At 38.5% G+C, this 23,237-nt stretch overlaps 1 protein-coding gene across 6 annotated transcripts in view; it reads left to right on the plus strand.

Moving 5' to 3' along the window:
• Positions 1-23,237, plus strand: part of SKIC3 (SKI3 subunit of superkiller complex) — a 105,601-nt gene that overhangs the window by 8,421 nt on the left and 73,943 nt on the right. For all 6 annotated transcript variants that reach the window (XR_013532223.1, XR_013532225.1, XR_013532224.1 and 3 more), the window contains exons 3-7: positions 1,334-1,424; positions 18,080-18,223; positions 19,486-19,577; positions 19,971-20,046; positions 20,210-20,350. Coding sequence is in view for 2 of the 6 variants with exons in the window: in XM_035291194.3 (XP_035147085.3) it covers positions 1,335-1,424; positions 18,080-18,223; positions 19,486-19,577; positions 19,971-20,046; positions 20,210-20,350 (543 nt within the window). In the remaining 4 variants the exon portion in view is untranslated. The remainder of the gene's footprint in view (positions 1-1,333; positions 1,425-18,079; positions 18,224-19,485; positions 19,578-19,970; positions 20,047-20,209; positions 20,351-23,237) is intronic.

Consider the following 23,237-nt stretch of genomic DNA (forward strand, 5'->3'; position numbering starts at 1 on the left):
GATTAGGGGATCTGCTTCTAGTCGTAGATAAAGTGATTTTATGGTACCTTAATTTTTTTATTATTTTGAATGCCAACATTTTTTAAGCCAAAAAGATTAAAAAATATATATCTCACTTCTCAGACTTCTTTGGTCTCATATTTCTGTGTTAGCTGCTTCTTTGGATATAAAAGGCTGTATACATGCCCTCTGTTTGACTTTCAGTGTAACATGTCAGTGATTCATCTTTTTGATATATTTTGCTCCCTTGAACATCTGGAGTCAATAAGTACTTAATATTTACCACAACTTTGTTTTACCTTTCTATGAGATTAGAGGAGCTGACAGAAAATACAAATGTTTATTTTTTTCAGTCATTTTCAGTATGATTGAATTTGACTTGTTAGCAGGTAAGCCAGAGTAAGTTGTGAAATCTTAAAATATGCCAATTTATTTAAAATTAATGTATCTTAAAATTAAATGAAGAAATACTTTGTTACTAATTAAAATATATTTTTATGGCTGAAATTGGTGTACAACCCTTTTGTATTATCCATTGCTTCCATTCAAGTTTAAATATTGTTTTTCTTTAGAGAAAGTACAGGTAATAATCCTACAGTGTCCTTATTGTGAAAAAAGTTAATATCCTGATTTATATATATCACAGCCACTAGCATTAAAATCATGCTTTCTTAAACTTTGATATCACAGTCACTGAAATTATTTGTGTTAGTGCTTTTTATCTGTGACTTGGGCTTATTCTACTGGGTCTTACTTAGAATAGAGTTGGATTGAGATAGGGATGTGTTTGGAGTCCTGATCAACAAGATCATTTGCATTTTAGCCAAAATATATGGAGAATGAATGTAAATCAAATGTAACTCAATTTCAACACTTACTAATTGATCATCTATAATTTGTAAGATACTAGGTCTGGGGGATGAGGCAGTGAAAAAAAATTCTTGCCTACATGGAACTTACGTTCTTGTGGGTTGGGACAGAAAATAAATAGGATAAATAAGTAGAATATATAGTATATTACATGTGACAAATGCTTTGAAGAAAAATAAAGCTATAGAGGGGGTTCAGGAAATACTGGGTCATTGAGAGTAGTGGGATGGCAAGATTAAAATGTTAAATAGCATGTGGAGGGAAGGTTTCACTGATGTGAGGAAGTGACTCTGAGTACAAATCTGAAAGGGAATAAACTGAGTATATGCTAGAGGGAAGACTGTTCCAGATGGAAGGAGTCTTTTCCTTTTCCAAGTTCCCTTTTCAGATGGCTAAGTTTGTTGGAAACTTTACGGTTGGGTAGATATGACTGTAGATTCACTCAAGCTTTCTGCCTTGACAGAATGTCCAGCAAGGAAGTGAAGACTGCTCTAAAAAGTGCTCGAGATGCAATCAGAAACAAAGAATATAAAGAAGCTTTGAAACATTGTAAGGTAACCAGTATTTTTTTCTTCCACAGTAAAAGTATGTTACCCATTCATAAACATTATTGATTTGTAATATGTAAATTATTTACTGTCCAAACACAACAAAAGTGGTAAGGCCCATTTAGTAGAACCATTAGAATGGTTGGACTTTTAACACCCAATTAGCAGGATAAACAACCACTGCCAAACTTAATTTTCTCTGTATTGGTAACTTATCAAAGCCAAGTTCTTAAAACCTGAATATCCTATAAATGTCTTTTGATAGTTGTATCATGGAATACTGCTGTATCTTAAAGTTTTCATTGTTTAATGACATATAAGTGTTCTAATTCTGTTTGGTTTGTGGATGAGAGGATCAAGATTATAAGGCTCATTTTTATGCTGATGGCAATGCTTCTATTCAGAGGGAGAAATTGATCTTGGGGGAGAGACAGAGGGTAGTAGGAGGAGTGAAGTCATCAGTGGATGAGAGACACAATGGGATCCAGAGCTTGAGGGGGCTCTTTAACCCTTTTTCCATCTTGACAGGAGAGAACATAGGTGCCGATCCACACAGTGTTAGGCTTGCAGATTTGGTGGTGGGAAGAGCTTTCTTCTCTAATGGCTTTTATTTTCATGGTGAGGTATAAGATGAAACTGGGAGAAGAGTTGGTTAGGAGGTTTGAGATAAAAGAAGGTATGAAATAGTTTCTTTCTTTCTTTTTTTTTTTTCCCCTCATGGAAAAACAAACTAGCTAGTAAGGACTGGAAAGATTAGCCAGTGCTAGTGATTGCCCATTTGAAGTTTCAAGCTATTAAAGCGAAATTAGTGAACTCCATTGTAGTTTTCTCTCTTCTTATTTAGCTTCTCAGGTTTGGAGATGGGAATGATGGGGTTCAACTATGGATGAAGAGAGAGATGAGAGGAAAGACATGCAAAGGAGTTGAGGATGTGATGACAAGGGAGTGAGGACAGTGATGAGTCCTACAGTCTGAGCTGGGTAAGGAGGAATGAGAAGTGGGCTGATAGGCAATGGAAAAAGGGGTTAAGGTAAAAAAAAAATTAGAGAGGACAGATCCAAGATGGCTGATTAGGAGCCGCTGAGGATTTCAGCTCCCAGCAAAAGCACAGAGGTTGAGTGGACGTGGCATTTCCAGACGGATTTTTATTGCCCATAGACCAGGAGATTCCTAGGCAGAGAAGCCCCACGGTTCGCCAGCGTGGCTGTTTTGGCCAGCGCGGTGGGTCTCCGCACAAAATACACAGGTCCAGGAGCTGTCTTAGCTGGTGACAGCTCCTGGGAGACGGAGTCGCCCATTCAACTGATAAAAAAGGGGACTGAAACAGGGAGCCAGGCCAGGAGAGTCCTGGGCAAAAAAATGCCACGAATCTCAGCGTGGCTGTTTCAGTCAGTGCAGTCAGTCGCCGCAGGGGAAATCACACAGATCCTGGCGCCTTTTCAACAGGCAACTGGAACACCTGGGAGACAGAGTCACCTGTTCAACTGAAAAAAAAAAAAAAAGGGGGTCTGAGGCAGGGAGCCAGGTGATCAGGCTCAGCTGGTCCCACTATCACAAAAAAACAGCAATCTGAAACACTCAAGATTGAGAGTTTCACAGCAAGCACAGCTGAATCCAGGATGATCCAGCTCTGTGGGGGAGGGGTGTCTGCCATTACCGAGGCAGTCCATCACTACGGAGGTAGTTCGCCATTGCTGAGGCAGCCCACCATTGCCAAGGCAGCCCGCCATTACAGAGAGAGTCCGCCATTACAGAGGTGGGCTGCCACTGCCAAGGCAGTTCTAACTATACCTGTATAAACAGGACTGCAGGGAGATTCACACGGCAGCTGGGCAGAGCCCACAGCAGCTCAGCAAAGCCTCTGCAGGCAGACTGTGAGTAGGCTGCCTCCTTGCTGGGCAGGGCAGCCCTGAAAAAAGGCAACAGCACAACAGAAACTTATAAATAAAGCCCTAATTCCCCAAGACAGAGCACCTGGGGGAAAAAAAGGTGTTTATGAGTTCTTGCAGCAGACTTAAACATACCTGCCCAGCAGCTCTGAATGAACAACGGAGCTCACAGCTTAGCAGTTGAGCTCCTATAAAGGACAGACTGTCTCCTCAAGCAGCTCCCTCACCCCCATATATCCAAAGTCACCTCATAAAGGAGAGCTCAGACTGACATCTGGCAGGTATCCTTCTGGGACAAAGATAGCAGAAGAAGAAACTGGCAGCAACCCTTACTGTTCTGCAGCTGCTGCAGGTGATCCCCAGGCAAGCAGGGCCTGGAATGAACCTCAGAAATCCTACGGCAGAGGGGCCTGAATGTTAGAAGGAAAACTAAGAAACAGAAGGAAATAACTTTATCATCAACAAACTGGACGTCTACTTAGAGACCCAATTTGAAGGCAACAACTACAAAGATGACAGGTGGATAAATCCACAAAGATGGGAAGTAACCAGCGCAAAAAGGATGAAAACACCCGAAACCAGAATGCCTCTCCTCCTCCAAGGGATCACGACACCCCACTAGCAAGGGAACAAGGCTGGATGGAGAATCAGTGCAATGAATTGACAGAATCAGACTTCAGAAAGTAGGTAATAAGAAACTTCTCTGAGCTAAAAGAACATGTTCTAACCCAATGCAAAGAAACTAAGAACCTTGAAAAAAGATTTGACGAAATGCTAACAAGAGTAAACAGCTAAAAAGGGGAGACCGACTCAAGATGGCGTGGTGAGAACAACCCAGGATTGAAGCTCTTGGTGAACGCGCGGAGGATGAGTCAGGGCCGCATTTCCAGATGGATCTTTGTTGCCCACAGAACAGGGAAATTCCCAGGTATGAAAGAGACGTGGGACGCCAGCAAAGCGGTTTTGGCTGGTGCAGCTGGCGGCCGGTGCTGCAGCGCAGCAGTGCTCCACAGCGCTCTGCACAAAGCGCACTGGTCCGGGTGCCCTGTTGAACCGGCAGTCTGAGACTTGAGAGGGCAGATTGGCATATCCATCTGATTGAACGGGACTTGGACAATGAGCCAGGCTAGGAGATTCCAGGGAAATGGCATTTGGGCCAGGGCAGTGGGACAAACAAAACTGCGATTCCAAACGCTCCGGGTGGAGAGTTTCGCTGTAGGCACAGCTGAACCCAGGACAGTGCCGCTCAGTTGGGGAGGGGCGTTTGCCATTACTGAGGCAACCTGCCCCTACTGAGGTAAACTCCCATTGCTGACGCAGCCTGCCGTTGGTGAGGCAACCTGCCACAACAGAGAGACTCCGCCACAGGGCATACCCGTGGCAGCAGGGCGGAGACCGCAGCAGCAGGGCAGAGCCTGCAGCAACAGGGCGGACCTCACACCAGCAGGCGGAGCCTCGACAGGCAAATAGTGACTAGACTGCCTCCTAGCTGGGCAGGACAGCACAACAGACACATAAAGAAAGCCCCAACCCCCCGAGACAGAGCATCTAAGAAAAAAAGGGTGTTTTTTTCATGAGTTCTGCTGCAGCAGAATTAAATGTAGCAGTCTAACAGCCCTGAATGAACAACAGAGCTCACAGATCAGCACTTGAGCTCCTATAAAGTACAGACTGTCTCCTCAAGCAGCTCCCTGACCCCTCTATATCCAAAAGACTGACATTTGGCAGGTATCATTCTGGGACAAAGATAGCAGAAAAAGAAACTGGTAGCATCTCTCACTGTTCCACAGCCACTATAGGTGCTCCCTAGACAAGAAGGGCCTGGAGTGGACCTCAGCAGTCGTACAGTGGAGGGGCTAGACTGGTAGAAGGAAAACCAAGTAACAGAAATACTTCATCTTCAACAATCTGGGCGTCCACTCAGAGACCCAATCGAAAAGTCAGCAACTACTCAGACGACAGGTGGATAAATCCACAAAGATGGGAAGAAACCAGCGCGAAAAGGAGGAAAACACCCAAAAGCAGAACACCGCGACTCCTACAAAGGACCAAAACTCCTCACCAGGAAGGGAACAAAGCTGGACAGAGAATGACTTTGATGAAATGACGGAATTAGACTTCAGAAGGTGGATAATGAGAAACTTGTGAGCTAAAAGAACATGTTTTAAATAAATGCAAAGAAACTAAGAACCTTGAAAAAAGATTTGAGGAAATGATAACAAGAATGGATAACTTAGAGAGGAATATGAATGAATTGAAGGAGCTGAAAAACACAATACAAGAACTTCGCGAAGCACGCACAAGTTTCAATAGCCGAATTGACCAAGCAGAAGAAAGAATATCAGAAGTCGAAGATCAACTCAATGAAATAAAATGAGAAACCAAGATTAGAGAAAAAAGCGCAAAAAGGAATGAACAAAGTCTCCAAGAAATGTGGGACTATGTGAAGAGACCTAACCTACATTTGACAGGTGTACCAGAATGTGACGAAGAGAATGAATCCAAGCTGGAAAATACTCTTCAGGATATTATCCAGGAAAATTTCCCCCACCTAGCAAGACAGGCCAACACTCAAATGCAGGAAATACAGAGAACACCACAAAGATATTCCGCAAGAAGAGCAACCCCAAGGCACATAATCATCAGAATCACCAGGGTTGAAATAAAGGAGAAAATACTAAGGGCAGCCAGAGAGAAAGGTCGGGTCACCCACAAAGGGAATGCCATCAGACTCACAGCAGATCTCTCAGCAGAAACTCTACAAGCCAGAAGAGAGTGGGGGCCAATATTCAACATCATAAAGAAAAGAACTTTCAACCCAGAATTTCATATCCAGCTAAAATTGAGCTTCAGAAGTGAAGGAAAAATAAAATCCTTTGCAAACAAGCAAGTACTCAGAGATTTTGTCACCACCAGGCCTGCTTTACAAGAGCTCCTGAAAGAGGCACTACACATAGAAAGGAACAACCAGTACCAGCCATTCCAAAATCACACTAAATGTTAAAGAGCATCAACATAATGAAGAATCTACATCAACTAACGGGCAAAACAGCCAGCTAGCATCAAAATGGCAGTATCAAATTCACGCATAACAATATTAACCCTAAATGTAAATGGACTAAATGCACCAATCAAAACACACAGACTGGCAAATTGGATAAGAAACCAAAACCCATCAGTGTTCTGTATCCAGGAAACCCATCTCACATGCAAGGATACACAAAGGCTCAAAATAAAGGGATGGAGGAAGATTTACCAAGCAAATGGAGAGCAAAAAAAAAGCTGTAGTTGCAATTCTCATCTCTGATAAAATAGACTTTAAAGCAACAAAGATCAAAACAGACAAAGAAGGTAATTACATAATGGTAAAAGGATCGATACAACAAGAAGAGCTAACAATCCTAAACATACATGGACCCAATACAGGAGCACCCAGATACATAAGGCAAGTTCTTAATGACTTACAAAGATACTTAGACTCCCACACAATAATAGTGGGAGACTTTAACACTCCACTGTCAATAATAGACAGATCAACCAGATAGAAGATCAACAAGGATATCCAGGGCTTGAACTCAGACCTGGACCAAGCAAACCTAATAGACATTTACAGAACTCTCCACCCCAAATCCACAGAATATACATTCTTCTTAGCACCACATCACACCTACTCTAAAATTGACCACATAATTGGAAGTAAATCACTCCTCAGCAAATGCAAAACAACTGAAATCATAACAAACAGCCTCTCAGACCATAGAGCAATCAAGTTAGAGCTCAGAATACAAAAACCAACCCAGAACCACACAGCTTCATGGAAACTGAACAACTAGCTCTTGAATGCTGACTGGATAAACAATGAAATAAAGGCAGACATAAGGAAGTTCTTCAAAACCAACGAGAACGAAGACACAACGTGCCAGAATCCCTGGGACATATTTAAGCAGTCTCTAGAGTAAAATATATAGCAATAAGTGCCCATATGAGGAGAATGGAGAGATCCAAAATTGACACCCTATCGTCAAAATTGAAAGAGCTAGAGGAGCAAGATCAAAAAAAACTGAAAACCTAGCAGAAGATAAAAAATAACTAAGATCAGAGCTGAACTGAAGGAGATAGAGACATGAAAAACCCTTCAAAAAATCAATAAATCCAAGAGCTGGTTTTTTGAAAAGATCACCAAAATAGACACACCACTAGCCAGATTGATAAAAAAGGAAAGAGAGAACAACCAAATAGATGCAATAAAAAATGATAAAGGGGAAATCACAACAGATTCCACAGAAACTCAAACCATCGTCAGAGAATATTACAAACAACTCTATGCACATAAACTAGTAAACCTGAAAGAAATGGATAAATTCCTGGACTCCTGTGTTCTCCCAAGCCTAAACCAGGAGGAAGCTGAAACTATGAATAGACCAATAACAAGGTCTGAAGTCAAGGCAGCAATTAAGAGCCTACCACACAAAAAAAGCCCAGGTCCAGATGGGTTCACAGCCGAATTCTACCAGACACATAAAGAGGAGCTGGTACCATTCCTTCAGAAACTATTCCAAATAATCCAAAAAGAGGGAATCCTTCCCAAATCATTTTATGAGACCAACATCATCCTGATACCAAAACCCGGCAGAGACGCAACAAGAAAAGAAAACTTCAGGCCAATATCTATGATGAACATAGATGCAAAAATCTTCAATAAAATATTGGCAAGTCGATCGCAATAGCAAATCAAAAAACTTATCCATCATGATCAAGTAGGATTCATCCCGGGGATGCAAGGCTGGTTCAACATACGCAAGTCTATAAATGTAATTCACCACATCAACAGAACCAAAAGCAAAAACCACATGATTATCTCAATTGATGCAGAGAAGGCATTCGACAAAATTCAACAGCCCTTTATGCTAAAAACCCTCAATAAACTCGGTATCGATGGAACGTATCTCAAAGTAATAAAAGCTATTTATGACAAACCAACAGCCAATATCATACTGAATGGGCAAAAACTGGAAGCATTCCCTTTGAAATCTGGCACTAGACAATGATGGCCTCTTTCACCACTCCTATTCAATATAGTACTGGAAGTTCTAGCCAGAGCAATCAGGCAAGAAAAAGAAATAAAGGGCATTCAAATAGGAAAGGTGGAAGCCAAATTGTCTCTGTTTGCAGACGACATGATAGTATACCTAGAAGACCCCATCGCCTCAGCCCAAAAACTCCTGAAACTGATAAGCAACTTCAGCAAAGTCTCAGGATATAAAATCAATGTGCAAAAATCACAAGCCTTCCTCTACACCAATAGCAGGCTTAAAGAAAGCCAAATCAAGAACGAGCTGCCATTCACAATTGCCACAAAAGAATAAAATACGTAGGAATACAACTCACAAGAAATGTAAGGGACCTCTTCAAGGAAAACTACAAACCACTGCTCAACGAAATAAGAGAGGACACAAAGAGATGGAGAAACATTCCATGTTCATGGTTAGGAAGAATTAATATCGTGAAAATGACTATACTGCCCAAAGTAATTTACAGAATCAATGCTATCCCCATCAAGCTACCATTGACTTTCTTCACAGAACTGGAAAACACCACCATGAACTTCATATGGAACCAAAAGAGAGCCCGCATAGCCAAGTCAATTCTAAGCAAAAAGAACACAGCGGGAGGCATCATACTACCGAATTTCAAACTATACTACAAGGCTACAGTAATCAAAACAGCATGCCAAAATAGAGATATAGACCAATGGAACAAAACAGAGGCACCGGAGGCAACACAACATATCTACAACCATACAGTCTTTGATAAACCTGACAAGAACAAGCAATGGGGAAAGGATTCCCTGTTTAATAAATGGTGTTGGGAAAACTGGCTAGCCATGTGCAGAGAGCAGAAACTGGACCCCTTCCTGACACCTTACACTAAAATTAACTCCAGATGGATTAAAGACTTAAACATAAGACCTGGCACCATAAAAACCCTAGAAGAAAATCTAGGCAAAACCATCCAGGACATAGGAGTAGGCAAGGACTTCATGAACAAAACACCAAAAGCATTGGCCACAAAAGCCAAAATAGACAAATGGGACCTAATCAAACTCCACAGCTTCTGCACAGCAAAAGAAACAGTCACTAGAGTGAATCGGCAACCAACAGAATGGGAAAAAATTGTTGCAGTTTACCCATCTGACAAAGGGCTGATATCCAGAATTTACAAAGAGCTCAAGCAGATTTACTGGAAAAAAACAAACAAGCCCATTCAAAAATGGGCAAAGGATATGAACAGTCACTTTACAAAAGAAGACATATATGAGGCCAACAATCATATGAAAAAATGCTCATCATCACTGGTCATCAGAGAGATGCAAATCAAAACCACATTGAGATACCATCTCACTCCAGTTAGAATGGTGATCATTAAAAAATCTGGAGACAACAGATGCTGGAGAGGATGTGGAGAAAAAGGAACACTTTTACACTGTTGGTGGGAGTGTAAATTAGTTCAACCATTGTGGAAGATAGTGTGGCGATTCCTCAAGGCCTTAGAAATAGAAATTCCATTTGACCCAGCAATCCCATTACTGGGTATATATCCAAAGGAGTATAAATCGTTCTCCTATAAGGACACATGCACACGAATGTTCGTTGCAGCACTGTTTACCATAGCAAAGACCTGGAACCAACCCAGATGCCCATTGATGATAGACTGGATTGGGAAAATGTGGCACATATACACCATGGAATATTATGCTGCAATGAGAAATGATGAGTTCGTGTCGTTTGTAGGGACATTGATGAACCTGGAGAGCATCATTCTCAGCAAACTTACACAAGAACAGAAAATGAAAAACCGCATATTCTCACTCAAAGGGGGGTGATGAAAAATGAGAACACATGGACACAGGGAGGGGAGTACTAAACACTGGGGTCTGTTGGTGGGAAAAGGGGAGGGCCAATGGGGGGTGGGGGAGCTGGGGAGGAATAGCCTGGGGAGAAATGCCAAATGTGGGTGAAGGGGAGAAAGGAAGCAAAACACACTGCCATGTGTGTACCTATGCAACTGTGTTGCATGTTCTGCACATGTATCCCAAAACCTAAAATGCAATAAAAAATTTAAAAAAAAAGAAAAAAGAGTAAACAGCTTAGAGAGGAATATAAGTGAATTGATGGAGCTGAAAAATACAACATGAGAACTTCACAAAGCATGCACAAGTTTCAGCAGCTGAATTGATCAAGCAGAAGAAAGGACATTAGAGGTCAAAGATCAACTCAATGAAATAAAACGAGAAGGCAAGATTAGAGAATAAAGAGTAAAAAGGAATGAACAAAGTCTCTAGAAGTATGGGACTATGTGAAAAGACCTCATCTACATTTAATAGGAGTACCAGAATGTCACGGAGAGAATGAATCCAAGCTGGAAAACAGTCTTCAGGAAAACTCCTCCAACGTAGCAAGGCAGGCCAATATTGAAGTCTAGGAAATACAGAGAACACTGCAAAGATATTTCTCAAGAAGAGCAACCCCAAGGCACATAATTGTCAGATTCAACCAGGGTTGAAATGAAAGAGAAAATGCCAATAACAGCCAGAGAGAAAGGTCAGGTCATCCAGGGCACATAATCAATCATTCCAACCAGGGTTGAAATGAAGTAGAAAATGCCAAGGGCAGCCAGAGAGAAAAGTCAGGTTACCCACAAAGGTAAGCCCATCAGACTCATAGTGGATCTCTCAGCAGAAACCCTACAAGCCAGAAGAGAGTGGGGGCCAATATTCAACATCCTTAGAGAAAAGAGCTTTCAACCCAGAATTTCATATCGACCATAAGTCAAGGAGAAATAAAATCCTTTATGAACAAGCAATTACTCAGATATTTCATCACCACCAGGCCTGCTTTACAAGAGCTCCTGAAAGAAGCAATAAACATAGAAAGGAACAACCAGTACCAGCCACTCCAAAAACGTACCAAATGGTAAAGAACATTGACACAATGAAGAAACTGCATCACCTAATGGGCAAAACAGCCAGCTAGAATCAAAATGGCAGGATCAAATTCACACATAACAATATTAACCCTAAATTTAAGTGGGCTAAATGCCCCAATCAAAAGACACAGACTGGCAAATTGGATAAGAAACCAAAACCCATCAGTGTGCTATATCCAGGAAACCCAACTCACATGCAAGGATACACAAAGGCTCAAAATAACGGGATGGAGGAAGATTTACCAAGCAAATGGAGAGCATAAAAAGCAGGAGTTGCAATTCTTGTCTCTGATAAACTAGACTTTAAAGCAACAAAGATCAAAAGAGACAAAGAAGGACATTACATAATGGTAAAAGGATCAATGCAATAAGAAGAGCTAACGATCCTAAATATATACGCACCCAATGCAGGAGCATGCAGATACATAAAGCAAGTTCTAAATGACTTACAAAGAAACTGAGACTCACACACAATAATAGCGGGAGACTTTAACACCCCCTTGTCAATATTAGACACATCAATGAGATAGAAAATAAACAAGGATATCCAGGACTTGAACTCAGATCTGGACCAAGCAAACCTAATAGACATTTACAGAACTCTCCACCCCAAATCCACAGAATATACATTTTTCTCAGCAGCACATCACACCTACTCTAAAACTGACCACATAATTAGAAGTAAATCACTCCTCATCAAATGCAAAAGAACAGAAATTATAACAAACAGTCTCTCAGACCACTGTGCAATCAAGTTAGAACTCAGAATTCAGAAACTAACTCAGAACTGCACAGCTTCATGGAAACTGAACAACTAGCTCTTGAGTGTTGACTGGATAAACAATGAAATGAAGGCAAAAGTAAAGATGTTCTTCTAAACCAATGAGAATGAAGACACAGAATACCAGAATCTCTGGGACACATTTAAAGCAGTGCCTAGAGGAAAATATGTAGCAATAAATGCCCACATGAAAAGCAAGGAAAGATCTAAAATTGACACCCTGTCATCAAAATTGAAAGAGCTATGGGAGAAAGATTAAAAAAAACCTCAAAACCTAGCAGAAGACAAGAAATAACTAAGATCAGAGCAGAACTGAAGGAGATAGACACAAAAAATCCTCCAAAAAGTCAATAAATCCAGGAGCTGGGTTTTGGAAAAGATTAACAAAATAGACGGACCACTTGCCAGATTAATAAAAAAGAAAAGAGAGAATAATCAAAAAGATGCAATAAAAAATGATAAAGGGGATATCACCACAGATGGCACAGAAATACAAACCATCGTCACAGATTATTGAAAACAATTCTATGCACATAAACTAGTAAACCTGGAAGAAATGGATCAATTCCTGGACACTTGCATTCTCCCAAGCCTAAACCATGAAGAAAATCGAAACCCTGAATAGACCAATAATAAGGGCAGAAGTTGAGGCAGCAATTAAGAGCCTACCACCCCAAAAAAGCCAATGTCCCGTTGGATTCACAGCTGAATTCTAACAGACATACAAAGAGGAATTGGTACCATTCCTTCTGAAACTATTCCAGACAATATAAAAAGAGGGAATTCTTCCCAAATCATTTTATGAGACCAACATTATCCTGATACCAAAACCTGACAGAGATTCAGCAAGAAAAGAAAACTTCAGGCCAATGTCCATGATGAACATAGATGCAAAAATCTTCAATAAAATACTGGCAAACTGATTGCAACAGCACATCAAAAAGCTTATTTACCATGATCAAGTAGTCTTCATCCCAGGGATGCAAGGGTGGTTCAACATACGCAAGTCTATAAATGTAGTTCACCACATAAACAGAACCAGAGATGAAACCACATGATTATCTCAATTGATGCAGAGAAGGCCTTTGACAAAATTCAGCAGCCCTTTATGCTAAAGACCCTCAATAAACTAGATACTGATGGAACATATCTCAAAATAATAAAAGCTATTTATGACAAACCAACAGCCAATATCATACTGAATGGGCAAAAACTGGAAGCATTCCCTTTGAAATCTGGCACTAGACAAGGATGCCCTCTCTCACCACTCCTATTCAATATAGTATTGAAAGTTCTAGCCAGAGCCTTCAGTCAAGAAAAAGAAATAATGGATATTTAAATAGGAAAGGAGGAAGTCAAATTGTCTCTATTTGCAGATGACATGATTGTATATTTAAACGACCTCATCGTCTCAGCCCAAAATCTCCTGAAACTGATAAGCAACTTTAGCAAAGTCTCAGGATACAAAATCGATGTGCAAAAATCACAAGCATTCCTACACACCAATAACAGACTTAAAGAGAACCAAATCAAGAACAAACACCCATTCACAATTGCTACAAAGAGAATAAAATACCTAGGAATACAACCAACAGGGAACATAAAAGACCTCTTCAAGGAGACCTACAAACCACTGCTCAACAAAATAAGAGAGGACACAAACAGATGGAGGAACATTCCATGCTCATGGTTAGGAAGAATCAATATCATGAAAATGGCCATACTGCCCAAAGTAATTTACAGAATCAATGCTGTCCCCATCGAGCTACCAATGACCTTCTTCACAGAACTGGAAAAAAGCACCTTAAACTTCATATGGAACCAAAAGAGAGCCTGCATAGCCAAGACAATTCTAAGCAAAAAAAAAAAAAAAAAAAAACAAAGCTAGAGACATCACGCTACCTGACTTCAAACTATACTACAAGGCTACAGTAATCAAAACAGTGTGATACTGGTACTAAAACAGAAATACAGACCAATGGAACAGAACAAGGCCTTGGAGGCAACACCACATGTCTACAACCCTCTGATCTTTGACAAACCTGACAAAAACAAGGGGAAAGGATTCCCTGTTTAATAAATGATATTGGGAAAACTGGCCAGCCATGTGCAGAAAGCAGAAACTGGACCCCTTCCTGATACCTTACATTAAAATTAACTCCAGATGGATTAAAGACTTAAACATAAGACCTAACACCCTAAAAACCCTAGAAGAAAATCTAGGCAAAACCATTCAGGACATAGGCATAGGCAAGGACTTCATGACCAAAACACCAAAAGCATTGGCAACAAAAGCCAAAATAGGCAAATGGGACCTAATCAAACTCCACAGCTTCTGCACAGCAAAAGAAACTGTCATTAGAGTGAATTGCCAACCAACAGAATGGGAAACAATTTTTTGCAATCTACCCATCTGACGAAGGGCTAATAACCAGAATCTACAAAGAACTAAAACAGATTTACAAGAAAAAAAACAAACAAGCCCATTCAAAAGTGGGTGAAGGATATGAACAGACATTTTACAAAAGAAGACATACATGAGGCCAGTAAACATATGAAAAAATGCTCATCATCACTGGTCATTAGAGAAATGCAAATCAAAACTACATTGAGATACTGTCTCACACCGGTTAGAATGGTGATTGTTAAAAAGTCTGGAAACAACAGATGCTGGAGACGATATGGAGAATTAGGAACACTTTTACACTGTTGGTGGGAGTGTAAATTAGTTCAACCATTGTGGAAGACAATGTGGTGATTCCTCAAGGACCTAGAAATAGAAATTCCAGTTTACCCAGCAATCCCATTACTGGGTATATATCCAAAGGATTATAAATTGTTCTAATATAAGGACACATGCACACGAATGTTCATTGCAGCACTGTTTACAATAGCAAAGACCTGGAACCAACCCAAATGCCCATCGATGATAGACTGGACAGGGAAAATGTGGCACATACACACCATGGAATACTATGCAGCCACAAAAATTGATGAGTTAGTGTCCTTTGTAGGGACATGGATGAACCTGGAAACCATCATTCTCAGCAAACTGACACAAGAAGAGAAAATCAAACATTGCATGTTCTCACTCATAGGTGGGTGTTGAACAATGAGAACACATGGACACAGGGACGGGAGCATCATACACTGGGGTCTGTCGGGGAAATAGGGGAGGGACAGCAGGGGGTGGTGAGTTGGGGAGAGATAGCCGGATATAGGTGATGGGGAGGAAGGCAGCAAATCACACTGCTATGTGTGTACCTATGCAACAATCTTGCATGTTCTTCACATGTACCCCAAAACCTAAAATGCAATAAAAAGAAGACAAAAAAAATTAGAGAAATCAAAGGTTAAATATTTTTTACCATGGGACTACTACAGTAATTGAACTGGGATGGTAGGAGAGGAGCAGAATAGTACCATGCTGGAAATTTAGATTTTGGATGGGTGATTAGTGTGGAGAACACATAACTGAGAGGCCTCAGTGTTCAGTGGGACATCAACGTGAATGTTAGAATGAATGCAGGCATTGAGGTGGAAAAGAAGGATACAGAATTTTCACTGAAGGAAAGGGGAGTTAGGAAGTTGGTAGATTGTAGCAACAAGAAGGCTCTTTTTAGTAGTGTAGTTGTATAGGTTGAGGCTTCGAAGGTAATAGGGTTGTTGAAGGAGGAAGGAGCAGAAAAGGACTGTAGGTGACAGTGTGAGCAAAGAAGCTGTTTCTTACCTCTTAGGCCTATGGCAGGTGAAATGTAAAAGAAGCCAACTGCAACCTGTAGGATCTATAGAGGAATTAGCCACGTTTTCACTGAGGCAGAACTTGTTGTGGTTAAAAGAAAGGTTGGAAATATGGAGGGAACTTGGCTGATCCAGATTGGGAGTTCCAGAGGGCACAATGAAGAATTTAAGAGAGTGGTAGGGAGGGAATTGGACTGGGTCATATACATGGCAATATGAGGATGAGACAAGAAGTAAACAGATAAAGGATACCCTTGTGAGATTTACATTTCTGGTGGTGACTGATGGAGCCCAGCAGAGATGCAGGCCATGATAGTACTAATCCTGATACAGAAGAAGGTGGGCAGTGTGTTCCAAGTGGAGACAGGTTGTGGATGGAGTACAAGAAGGGAAGAGGGACTGTTTCCTTCAGCACTAGGTTTATCTAATTGATGCACATGAATCTTTTTCAGTTATTATATACAGCACCACTGTAGCTGTCTTTTTTCTGTAGACTTTCTGCAAAATTCAGATTTGAGTTCCACCAAATAGTTCAAAATTTATACTAGCGAGACCTAATTAGAAAATGCAAATGGCTAACTAATCAGTTATAAATGCCTGATTACTAATGTGTAGTAACCCAGAATCTTGGTTGAGACTAAATGAATTTTTAAGGAAAGGAATGTTGTCTTTGCTGTGGTTTTGTCTGATCATCACCTTGTCTGACAGTGATGGCGCTTTATCACATGGTATGAGTATCCCTTCAGGAAAGTCTTCTCCAGTTTGTACAGTTAGGTACTTTTTTCTCTATGTTTTTTCAGAGTCTCATACTTGCTTTATCCACATTGTTGGTAATTATTTTCTTAAACATCCATTTCAGATTCTGAAAACCTGGTCATCAGGCAGTTAGTTGGTACTTGCTGGTTGGGTAATGGCATTTCGTTCAGCAGTTAAGTGCCAGCCATTGTACCTGGTGTTGGGAACATAAGCACTAATAAGGCCCCAGTGTTTAGAGCTTAACTTTGGTACTGACATCATTGTTGTGTTTTGTTAGGAGGCAACATTATTATTTTGAAGTCAAAATAAATAAATGAATATCTAAATTAAATGTTTTATTTTGGGAAGCAAGAATTGCAATTTGAGGCATATACACACAAGTTAAGTGGTCTTTTGTATATCTGAAAGACAAAGAGAAGGCTGGCCATTTTATTGGAAAGAAAAATGTTATGTATTATTTGGAAAGAAAGCTCATTAGTACTAGAAATAGTAGGTAAAATTAGCTTAGAGTCATGGCAGCTGCTGGGGAAAACTGGTCTTAGGGTTACAGCAGGCCCTGTCAACAGCTGGGCTTTTGGAAAATTTAATTCTTGGAGCAGGTGTTCTGAGCCCTGAGTGCCTTTCCCCCTGGTGCTCCCTTTACTCTGACTTAGGTGACAAGAATGACCCAATTTGTGTAATCAGTGTGTTCACAGATAGAATGGAGCTTGTACTGCATATTAGGGACAGATTATTAGAAGTGTTATGTGGATGCACTTAAGTCTAATAATCTGACTGGTTCAACTCATGAAAATGTTCTTATTTTCTCTAGAATAAGTAAAAACCTTAAGAGGCTAATTTCATTTTAGTTATTGGTTTTGTTTGTCTTCACCTAAAACATATTTGCTAATGGCTTCAAGCTATTTTATTTTACCTTAGCAAGTAGTTGTTATTTCTGAAAGCAGTATCTCTACATATAATTTTTATTCCACTTGGCAGATGTTGTTTAAACATTCTAAACACTACTTATTTTGAACATATTTGGTATAGTCACATTGGGGTGTCTACTTTCTTAGCTTATAATCTCAAGAAAAATCCATGTGTCTAATATGGGGAAACTATCGTGGTAAAGGAAAATGTGAGAATTGGATTAAGTGAAATGAGATGGAGAACGGTTTTGTGAATTTGACTGGTAGCAGTATGGAGACAGGCAGGATGATTGAGTAGTTACTATTTATATACCTAGTATTGTCAAAGAGCATAGGGAGACATTTGGTGGAGGTATCAGTATCACTTGGGCAGCATTAAAAAAAAATCCTTCATATTTCAAAGCCATTATGGTCACTCATACAGTCCAACTTTTTCTTTCCCTGAGGAAACTGAAAGCAGATAGGTTAAATGACATTCTGAAGGTTGCCCTGTTAGTGGTAGACACAGATTTCCTGACTCATAAGTAGACTTTCTGTTATTGTTAGTTCATTTGCTTCCAAAATTTAATTATCTGTTCTTTTAATTTTTTTTTTAATCAGACAGTGTTAAAACAGGAGAAAAATAACTATAATGCCTGGGTTTTTATTGGTGTTGCTGCAGCTGAACTAGAACAACCTGATCAGGCCCAGGGTGCCTATAAAAAAGCTGCTGAATTAGAGCCAGACCAATTACTAGCTTGGCAGGTAAGTAGAAAAAAAATTTTTTTCTGTATTGGAATGGATTTTTATTTTTGCATTTTTCAAAATACAGATACCAACATTAAGCTAAGCATTTAAACCTACATTTGCCCCATGTAAGAAAAAATTTAAAAATTTATTGGTTTTCTAAACCTAAATGTTAGTTTTAGAAAAAAAGTGGTGCAAAGGATGTTTGTTAACACTATTTAACATCCTGCCTAATGGATGATTTCTAAATGTGAGCACTCAAATATCAATCTCTATCTTAGTGACATGCGCATGTAAAAGACTTATCTGCAATTTTATTATTTATGCTTACTGAGGAAAGATGTTTTTTAATGTTTCCTAAAAATAAAAGAATAAAAATGTTAATGTTTCTATTTTTGAGTGCAAATTAAATTCTTTTTTTTTTATTTAGTGATCTTAATGTTTTTGCTTAGATTCTCCAACTTTTTCATGTTTAACAACTTCATTTGGTAACTCAGTCACACCTTTGAGACTGATTAATAGGATGTGGTAGGCTCTGGAGGTATGGACCTGTTTGTCTCAGGTTCATGTGAATAAGAACTCGAGGATATCTGGTAACACATTTCGAGAAATGGCTGCTTTTATAGTATACTGAGTGGTTTAGGATAGCTAATCTTTCTTTGAAGCAAAAATGACAATTTTCACAGACTACTTAATTTTTTTTTGACCATATCATAAAGGTAGTATCACATAAATCTTAAAATTAAATTTTCGCAACACCTCCTCCACCAATGGTAACTGTAGAATGGTTATGCTAGTTAGCTTGACTGTGTTGGTCATTTCACAATGTATACATATATCAAAACATCAAGTTGTATAGTTTAAAAATAAACAATTTTATATGTCAATGATATATCAATAAAATAGTTTAAAATATATGCTGAAATTAAAATAAATAGTGTCACATTGTCCTTTTAGATGGTAAGATTGTAGAATAGCCATTAAAAGTGTTTATTATTGTGAAACACTTAAAATGAATTTTCAAAAGAAAAGGGCATGGTATAACAATCCCCTTTATTTCTGTCATGCAGACTCAACAATATTCAATTTACCTGTGTCCTCCAACCTCCAGTTTTTATATTTAGAGGCAAATCCCAGATATATCATTTCATTTGCAAATTATAATAATCTTTTTTCATAAATAATCTTTATAGTTTATCATATTATTTAGCAAAATAAATGAATGTGAGAATAGCAAATGCTTTTGGAAAAAGAATAATCACGACTACCTCTTCTTTTAGGGGTTGGCAAACTTGTATGAGAAATGTAATCACATAAATGCTAAGGATGACTTACCTGCTGTTTACCAAAAGCTCCTGGATCTTTATGAAAGGTGAGAAATGTATGAGGAAAGTCCAGTTTCTTTCAAAGCTGGAATTTTAATAAACTGATTAAAATTCACATAGAAGTATTCATACATTTGTCACAGAATCATTTGTGATTGAAATAGAATCAAACATTATTAGTAAGAGGACTGACTAATTTTAGAACTCCAGTATTATTTTCAGATAATATAATGGAAGACAATATTTCTTAAACTTGTTTTTTATTAGGAGCTTATTTTAGAAAATTTTACTGTAGTATGAAAGAAGATATGTTCTAATTTAAAATAGTACCTGAAATTGTTAATGGAATACTTAAATTTTAGTTTATTAAGTCCTTGGTTATTTTTATTAATCAGATTCAAAATCCTTTTGTGTGTGTGTGTGTTTTGTTTTCTTCTAAGTGTTGACAAACAGAAGTGGTGTGATGTCTGCAAGAAACTAGTGGATCTATATTACCAAGAAAAGAAACACCTAGAGGTTGGTGAATGATTATCTCTCTTCTTTTAATAATAGATGGGGTTCTATGCTTTTGCTATTTTTATGTATTAACAGGTTAAAAATATTTTTATTTACAGGTCTTACATTTTGACATTTTTATATTTTGGATAAAATAATCATTTAAAATCTCCTTCTTTAATAGGTGGCTCGAACATGGCACAAGTTGATAAAGACACGGCAGGAAGAAGGCGCAGACAACCAAGAGCTTCATCAACTATGGAGAAAGTTGACTCAGTTCCTGGCTGAAAGTACAGAGGACCAGAATAATGAAACCCAGCAATTGGTATTGACTCATTTATTCCTCAAGTTTGTTCTTGAAAATTGATCATCTAATTGAATTTAGAAACTGGAAACATAATTGATTATTGTCATTTTAATTTCCATTTCCCTAATAATGTTGAGTGTCTTTTCACATGTTTATTTGCGTCTGTGTCTTTTCTTTGGTGAAGTGTCTGTTTGTATCTTGGCTCATTTTTTTATTGGGTTTGTTTCTTTTTATTGAGTTAAAAAAATTTTTTTTTAGGTTTTTGGGGAACAAGTAGTATTTGGTTACATGAGTAAGTTCTTTAGTAGTGAATTGTGAGATTTTGGTGCACCCATTACCCAAACAGTGTACACTGAACCCAATTTACAGTCTTTTATCCCTCACTCTCCTCCCACCTTTTCCCTTGGGTCCCCAAAGTCCATTGTATTATTCTTATGCCTTTGTGTACTCCTAGCTTATAGTGAGAACATACAATGTTCTTGTTGTATGTTGGCTTATGAGTGAGAACATACGATGTTTGGTTTTTCATTCCTCAGTTACTACACTTAGAATAATAGTCTCCAGTTTCATCCAGGTTGCTGTGAATGCCATTAATTCATTCCTTTTTATGGCTGCTTACTGTTCCATTGTGTGTGTGTGTGTGTGTGTATCACAATTTCTTTATCCACTCATTGATTGATGGGCATTTGTCCTGGTTCTGTATTTTCGCAGTTGTGACTTGTGCTGCTAACATGCATGTGCAAGTATCTTTTTTGTATAATGACTTCTTTTTCTCTGGGTAGATACCCAGTAGAGGGATTGCTGGATCAAATGGTATTCTACTTTTAGTTCTTTTTTTTTTTTGAGGCAGAGTCTCACTGTTTTGCCCAGGCTGGCATGCAGTGGCACGATCTCGGCTCACTGCAACCTCTGCCTCCTAGGTTTAAGCAGTTCTCCTACCTCAGCCTCACAAGTAGCTGGGATTATAGGCATGTGCCACAATGCCTGGCTAATTGTTGTATTTTCAGTAGAGACAGGGTTTCACCATGTTAGCTGTGCTGGTCTTGAACTCCTGACCTCAAGTGATCTGCCCACTTCAGCCTCCCAAAGTGCAGGGATTACAGGCATAAACTACCACGCCTGGTCTACTTTTGGTTCTTTAAGGAGTCTCCACACTGTTTTCCATAGTTGTACTAGTTTACACTCCCATCAGCAGTATAGAAGTGTTTCCTTTTTATCATATCTGCACCAACATCTATTGTTTTTTAATTTTTTTTATTATGGCCATTCTTTCAGGAGTAAGGTGTATCACATTGTGGTTTTGATTTACATTCCCCTAATTAGTGATGTTGAGCATTTTTTCATATGTTTTTTGGCCATTTGTATATCTTCTTTTGAGAATTGTCTATTCATGTCCTTAGCCCACTTTTGAATGGAATTGTTGGTCTTTTTACTTGCTAATTTTTTGAGTTCCTTGTAGATTCTGGATAGTAGTCCATGAGTTACATTGGAAATAGGACATTCAATGATAATTCAATGGATGCTCAAAAAAAAAAGACTGTATGTTAGACTAGGTATTTTGTAAATGTATAATTTTAAATTCGTAGAGGCTCTTTTAGATAAAGTCAGAATTATTGGCCTATAATAATTATTGGCCTATAGTCTCATACGGAGTCTGGATAGTGTGGAACTGGTTCTCAGTGTATCAGAATTTCATTCTCTGGTGTTGATAAGAATCCTCAATAAATCAGTAACTTAATCACTGTAAAAAAAGAAACTGAAAATTGGCTTTCACAAAACTGCTATGGTGTCTAAAAAGTTGTACCTTTAAAGGTGTGTTTCTTTATACTTCTGAACTAAGAGTACTGAATTACTTTGAATTTTAACAATTCCACTGTTTAGAGTATTTACATCTAGAAAAAAAAAGTCTTATATTGTACAGATTTTAAAGTAATTGAAAAGATTTTTTGAAAGACAAAAAAATAAATTGGTTTTGAAGCACTTTGGAAAATATATCATTTTTTTATTTGTAAGTTTAAAAGTCAGTTTAATTTCTTATTATAGTAAATAGCTACTTAATGTACACTTGTTAAATTGAGTGGAATTTTTAAATAAATATAGGCTGTATATAGGATAGGAAGTTCATTTCTTTGTATATGTGTTCATTTGTTCACTCATTAATCTGTTTCTTTATTCAGAAAGTATTTATTGACTACCTATTATGTTTCAGGCAGTGTCCTAAGAGCTGCAGATAAAAAAAAGTCTACTTTTTGTGTGAAAATGTGATTTATATATGCATAGATGCGGTCGTGGAAAAAATTGAGCAGTCACAAATACAGGCTCTATGTAGGATAGGAAGTTCATTTCTTTGTAAATGTGTTTATTTGTTTACTCATTAATTTGTTTATTCAGCAAATATTTCTTGACAACCTACTATGTGTCAGGCAGGGTCCTAAGAGCTGGGGATAAAAATGTGAGAATAAGATTTGTGTTTGTGTGTGTGTGTGTGTGTGTGTGTGTATACGCAACAACATGATTTATCTGTGCACAGATTCAGTTGTGGAAAAAAATGAGCAGTGACAAAATTAGGTAGTTTACCAGTTTCTCTTAAATTGTGTAATATCATAAAATAGCTTCATTATTTTCCTTAAAATAGGGTAGGTTACCAGAATACCAAACACATTCCAAAATAAGTAAAATAACTTTTTGAATTGTCTTTCCTACCCTCTTCCATGAGAGAGAATTAATTATACTTATGATTTTAAGAATTGATTTCTAACTGGTAATAATAGATAAAGGATTGGGGATTTATTGTTACATTAATTACTGAGTATTTAGAAAAAAAATGTATCACATTTTTCATTTGGAATAATTTTATTACTGTTTTTAAAAATCTTCTGTGCTAGACCATTTTGAGCTATGTTTC

Source organism: Callithrix jacchus, chromosome 2 (assembly GCF_049354715.1).
Source record: "Callithrix jacchus isolate 240 chromosome 2, calJac240_pri, whole genome shotgun sequence".
Lineage (NCBI taxonomy): Eukaryota > Metazoa > Chordata > Mammalia > Primates > Cebidae > Callithrix > Callithrix jacchus.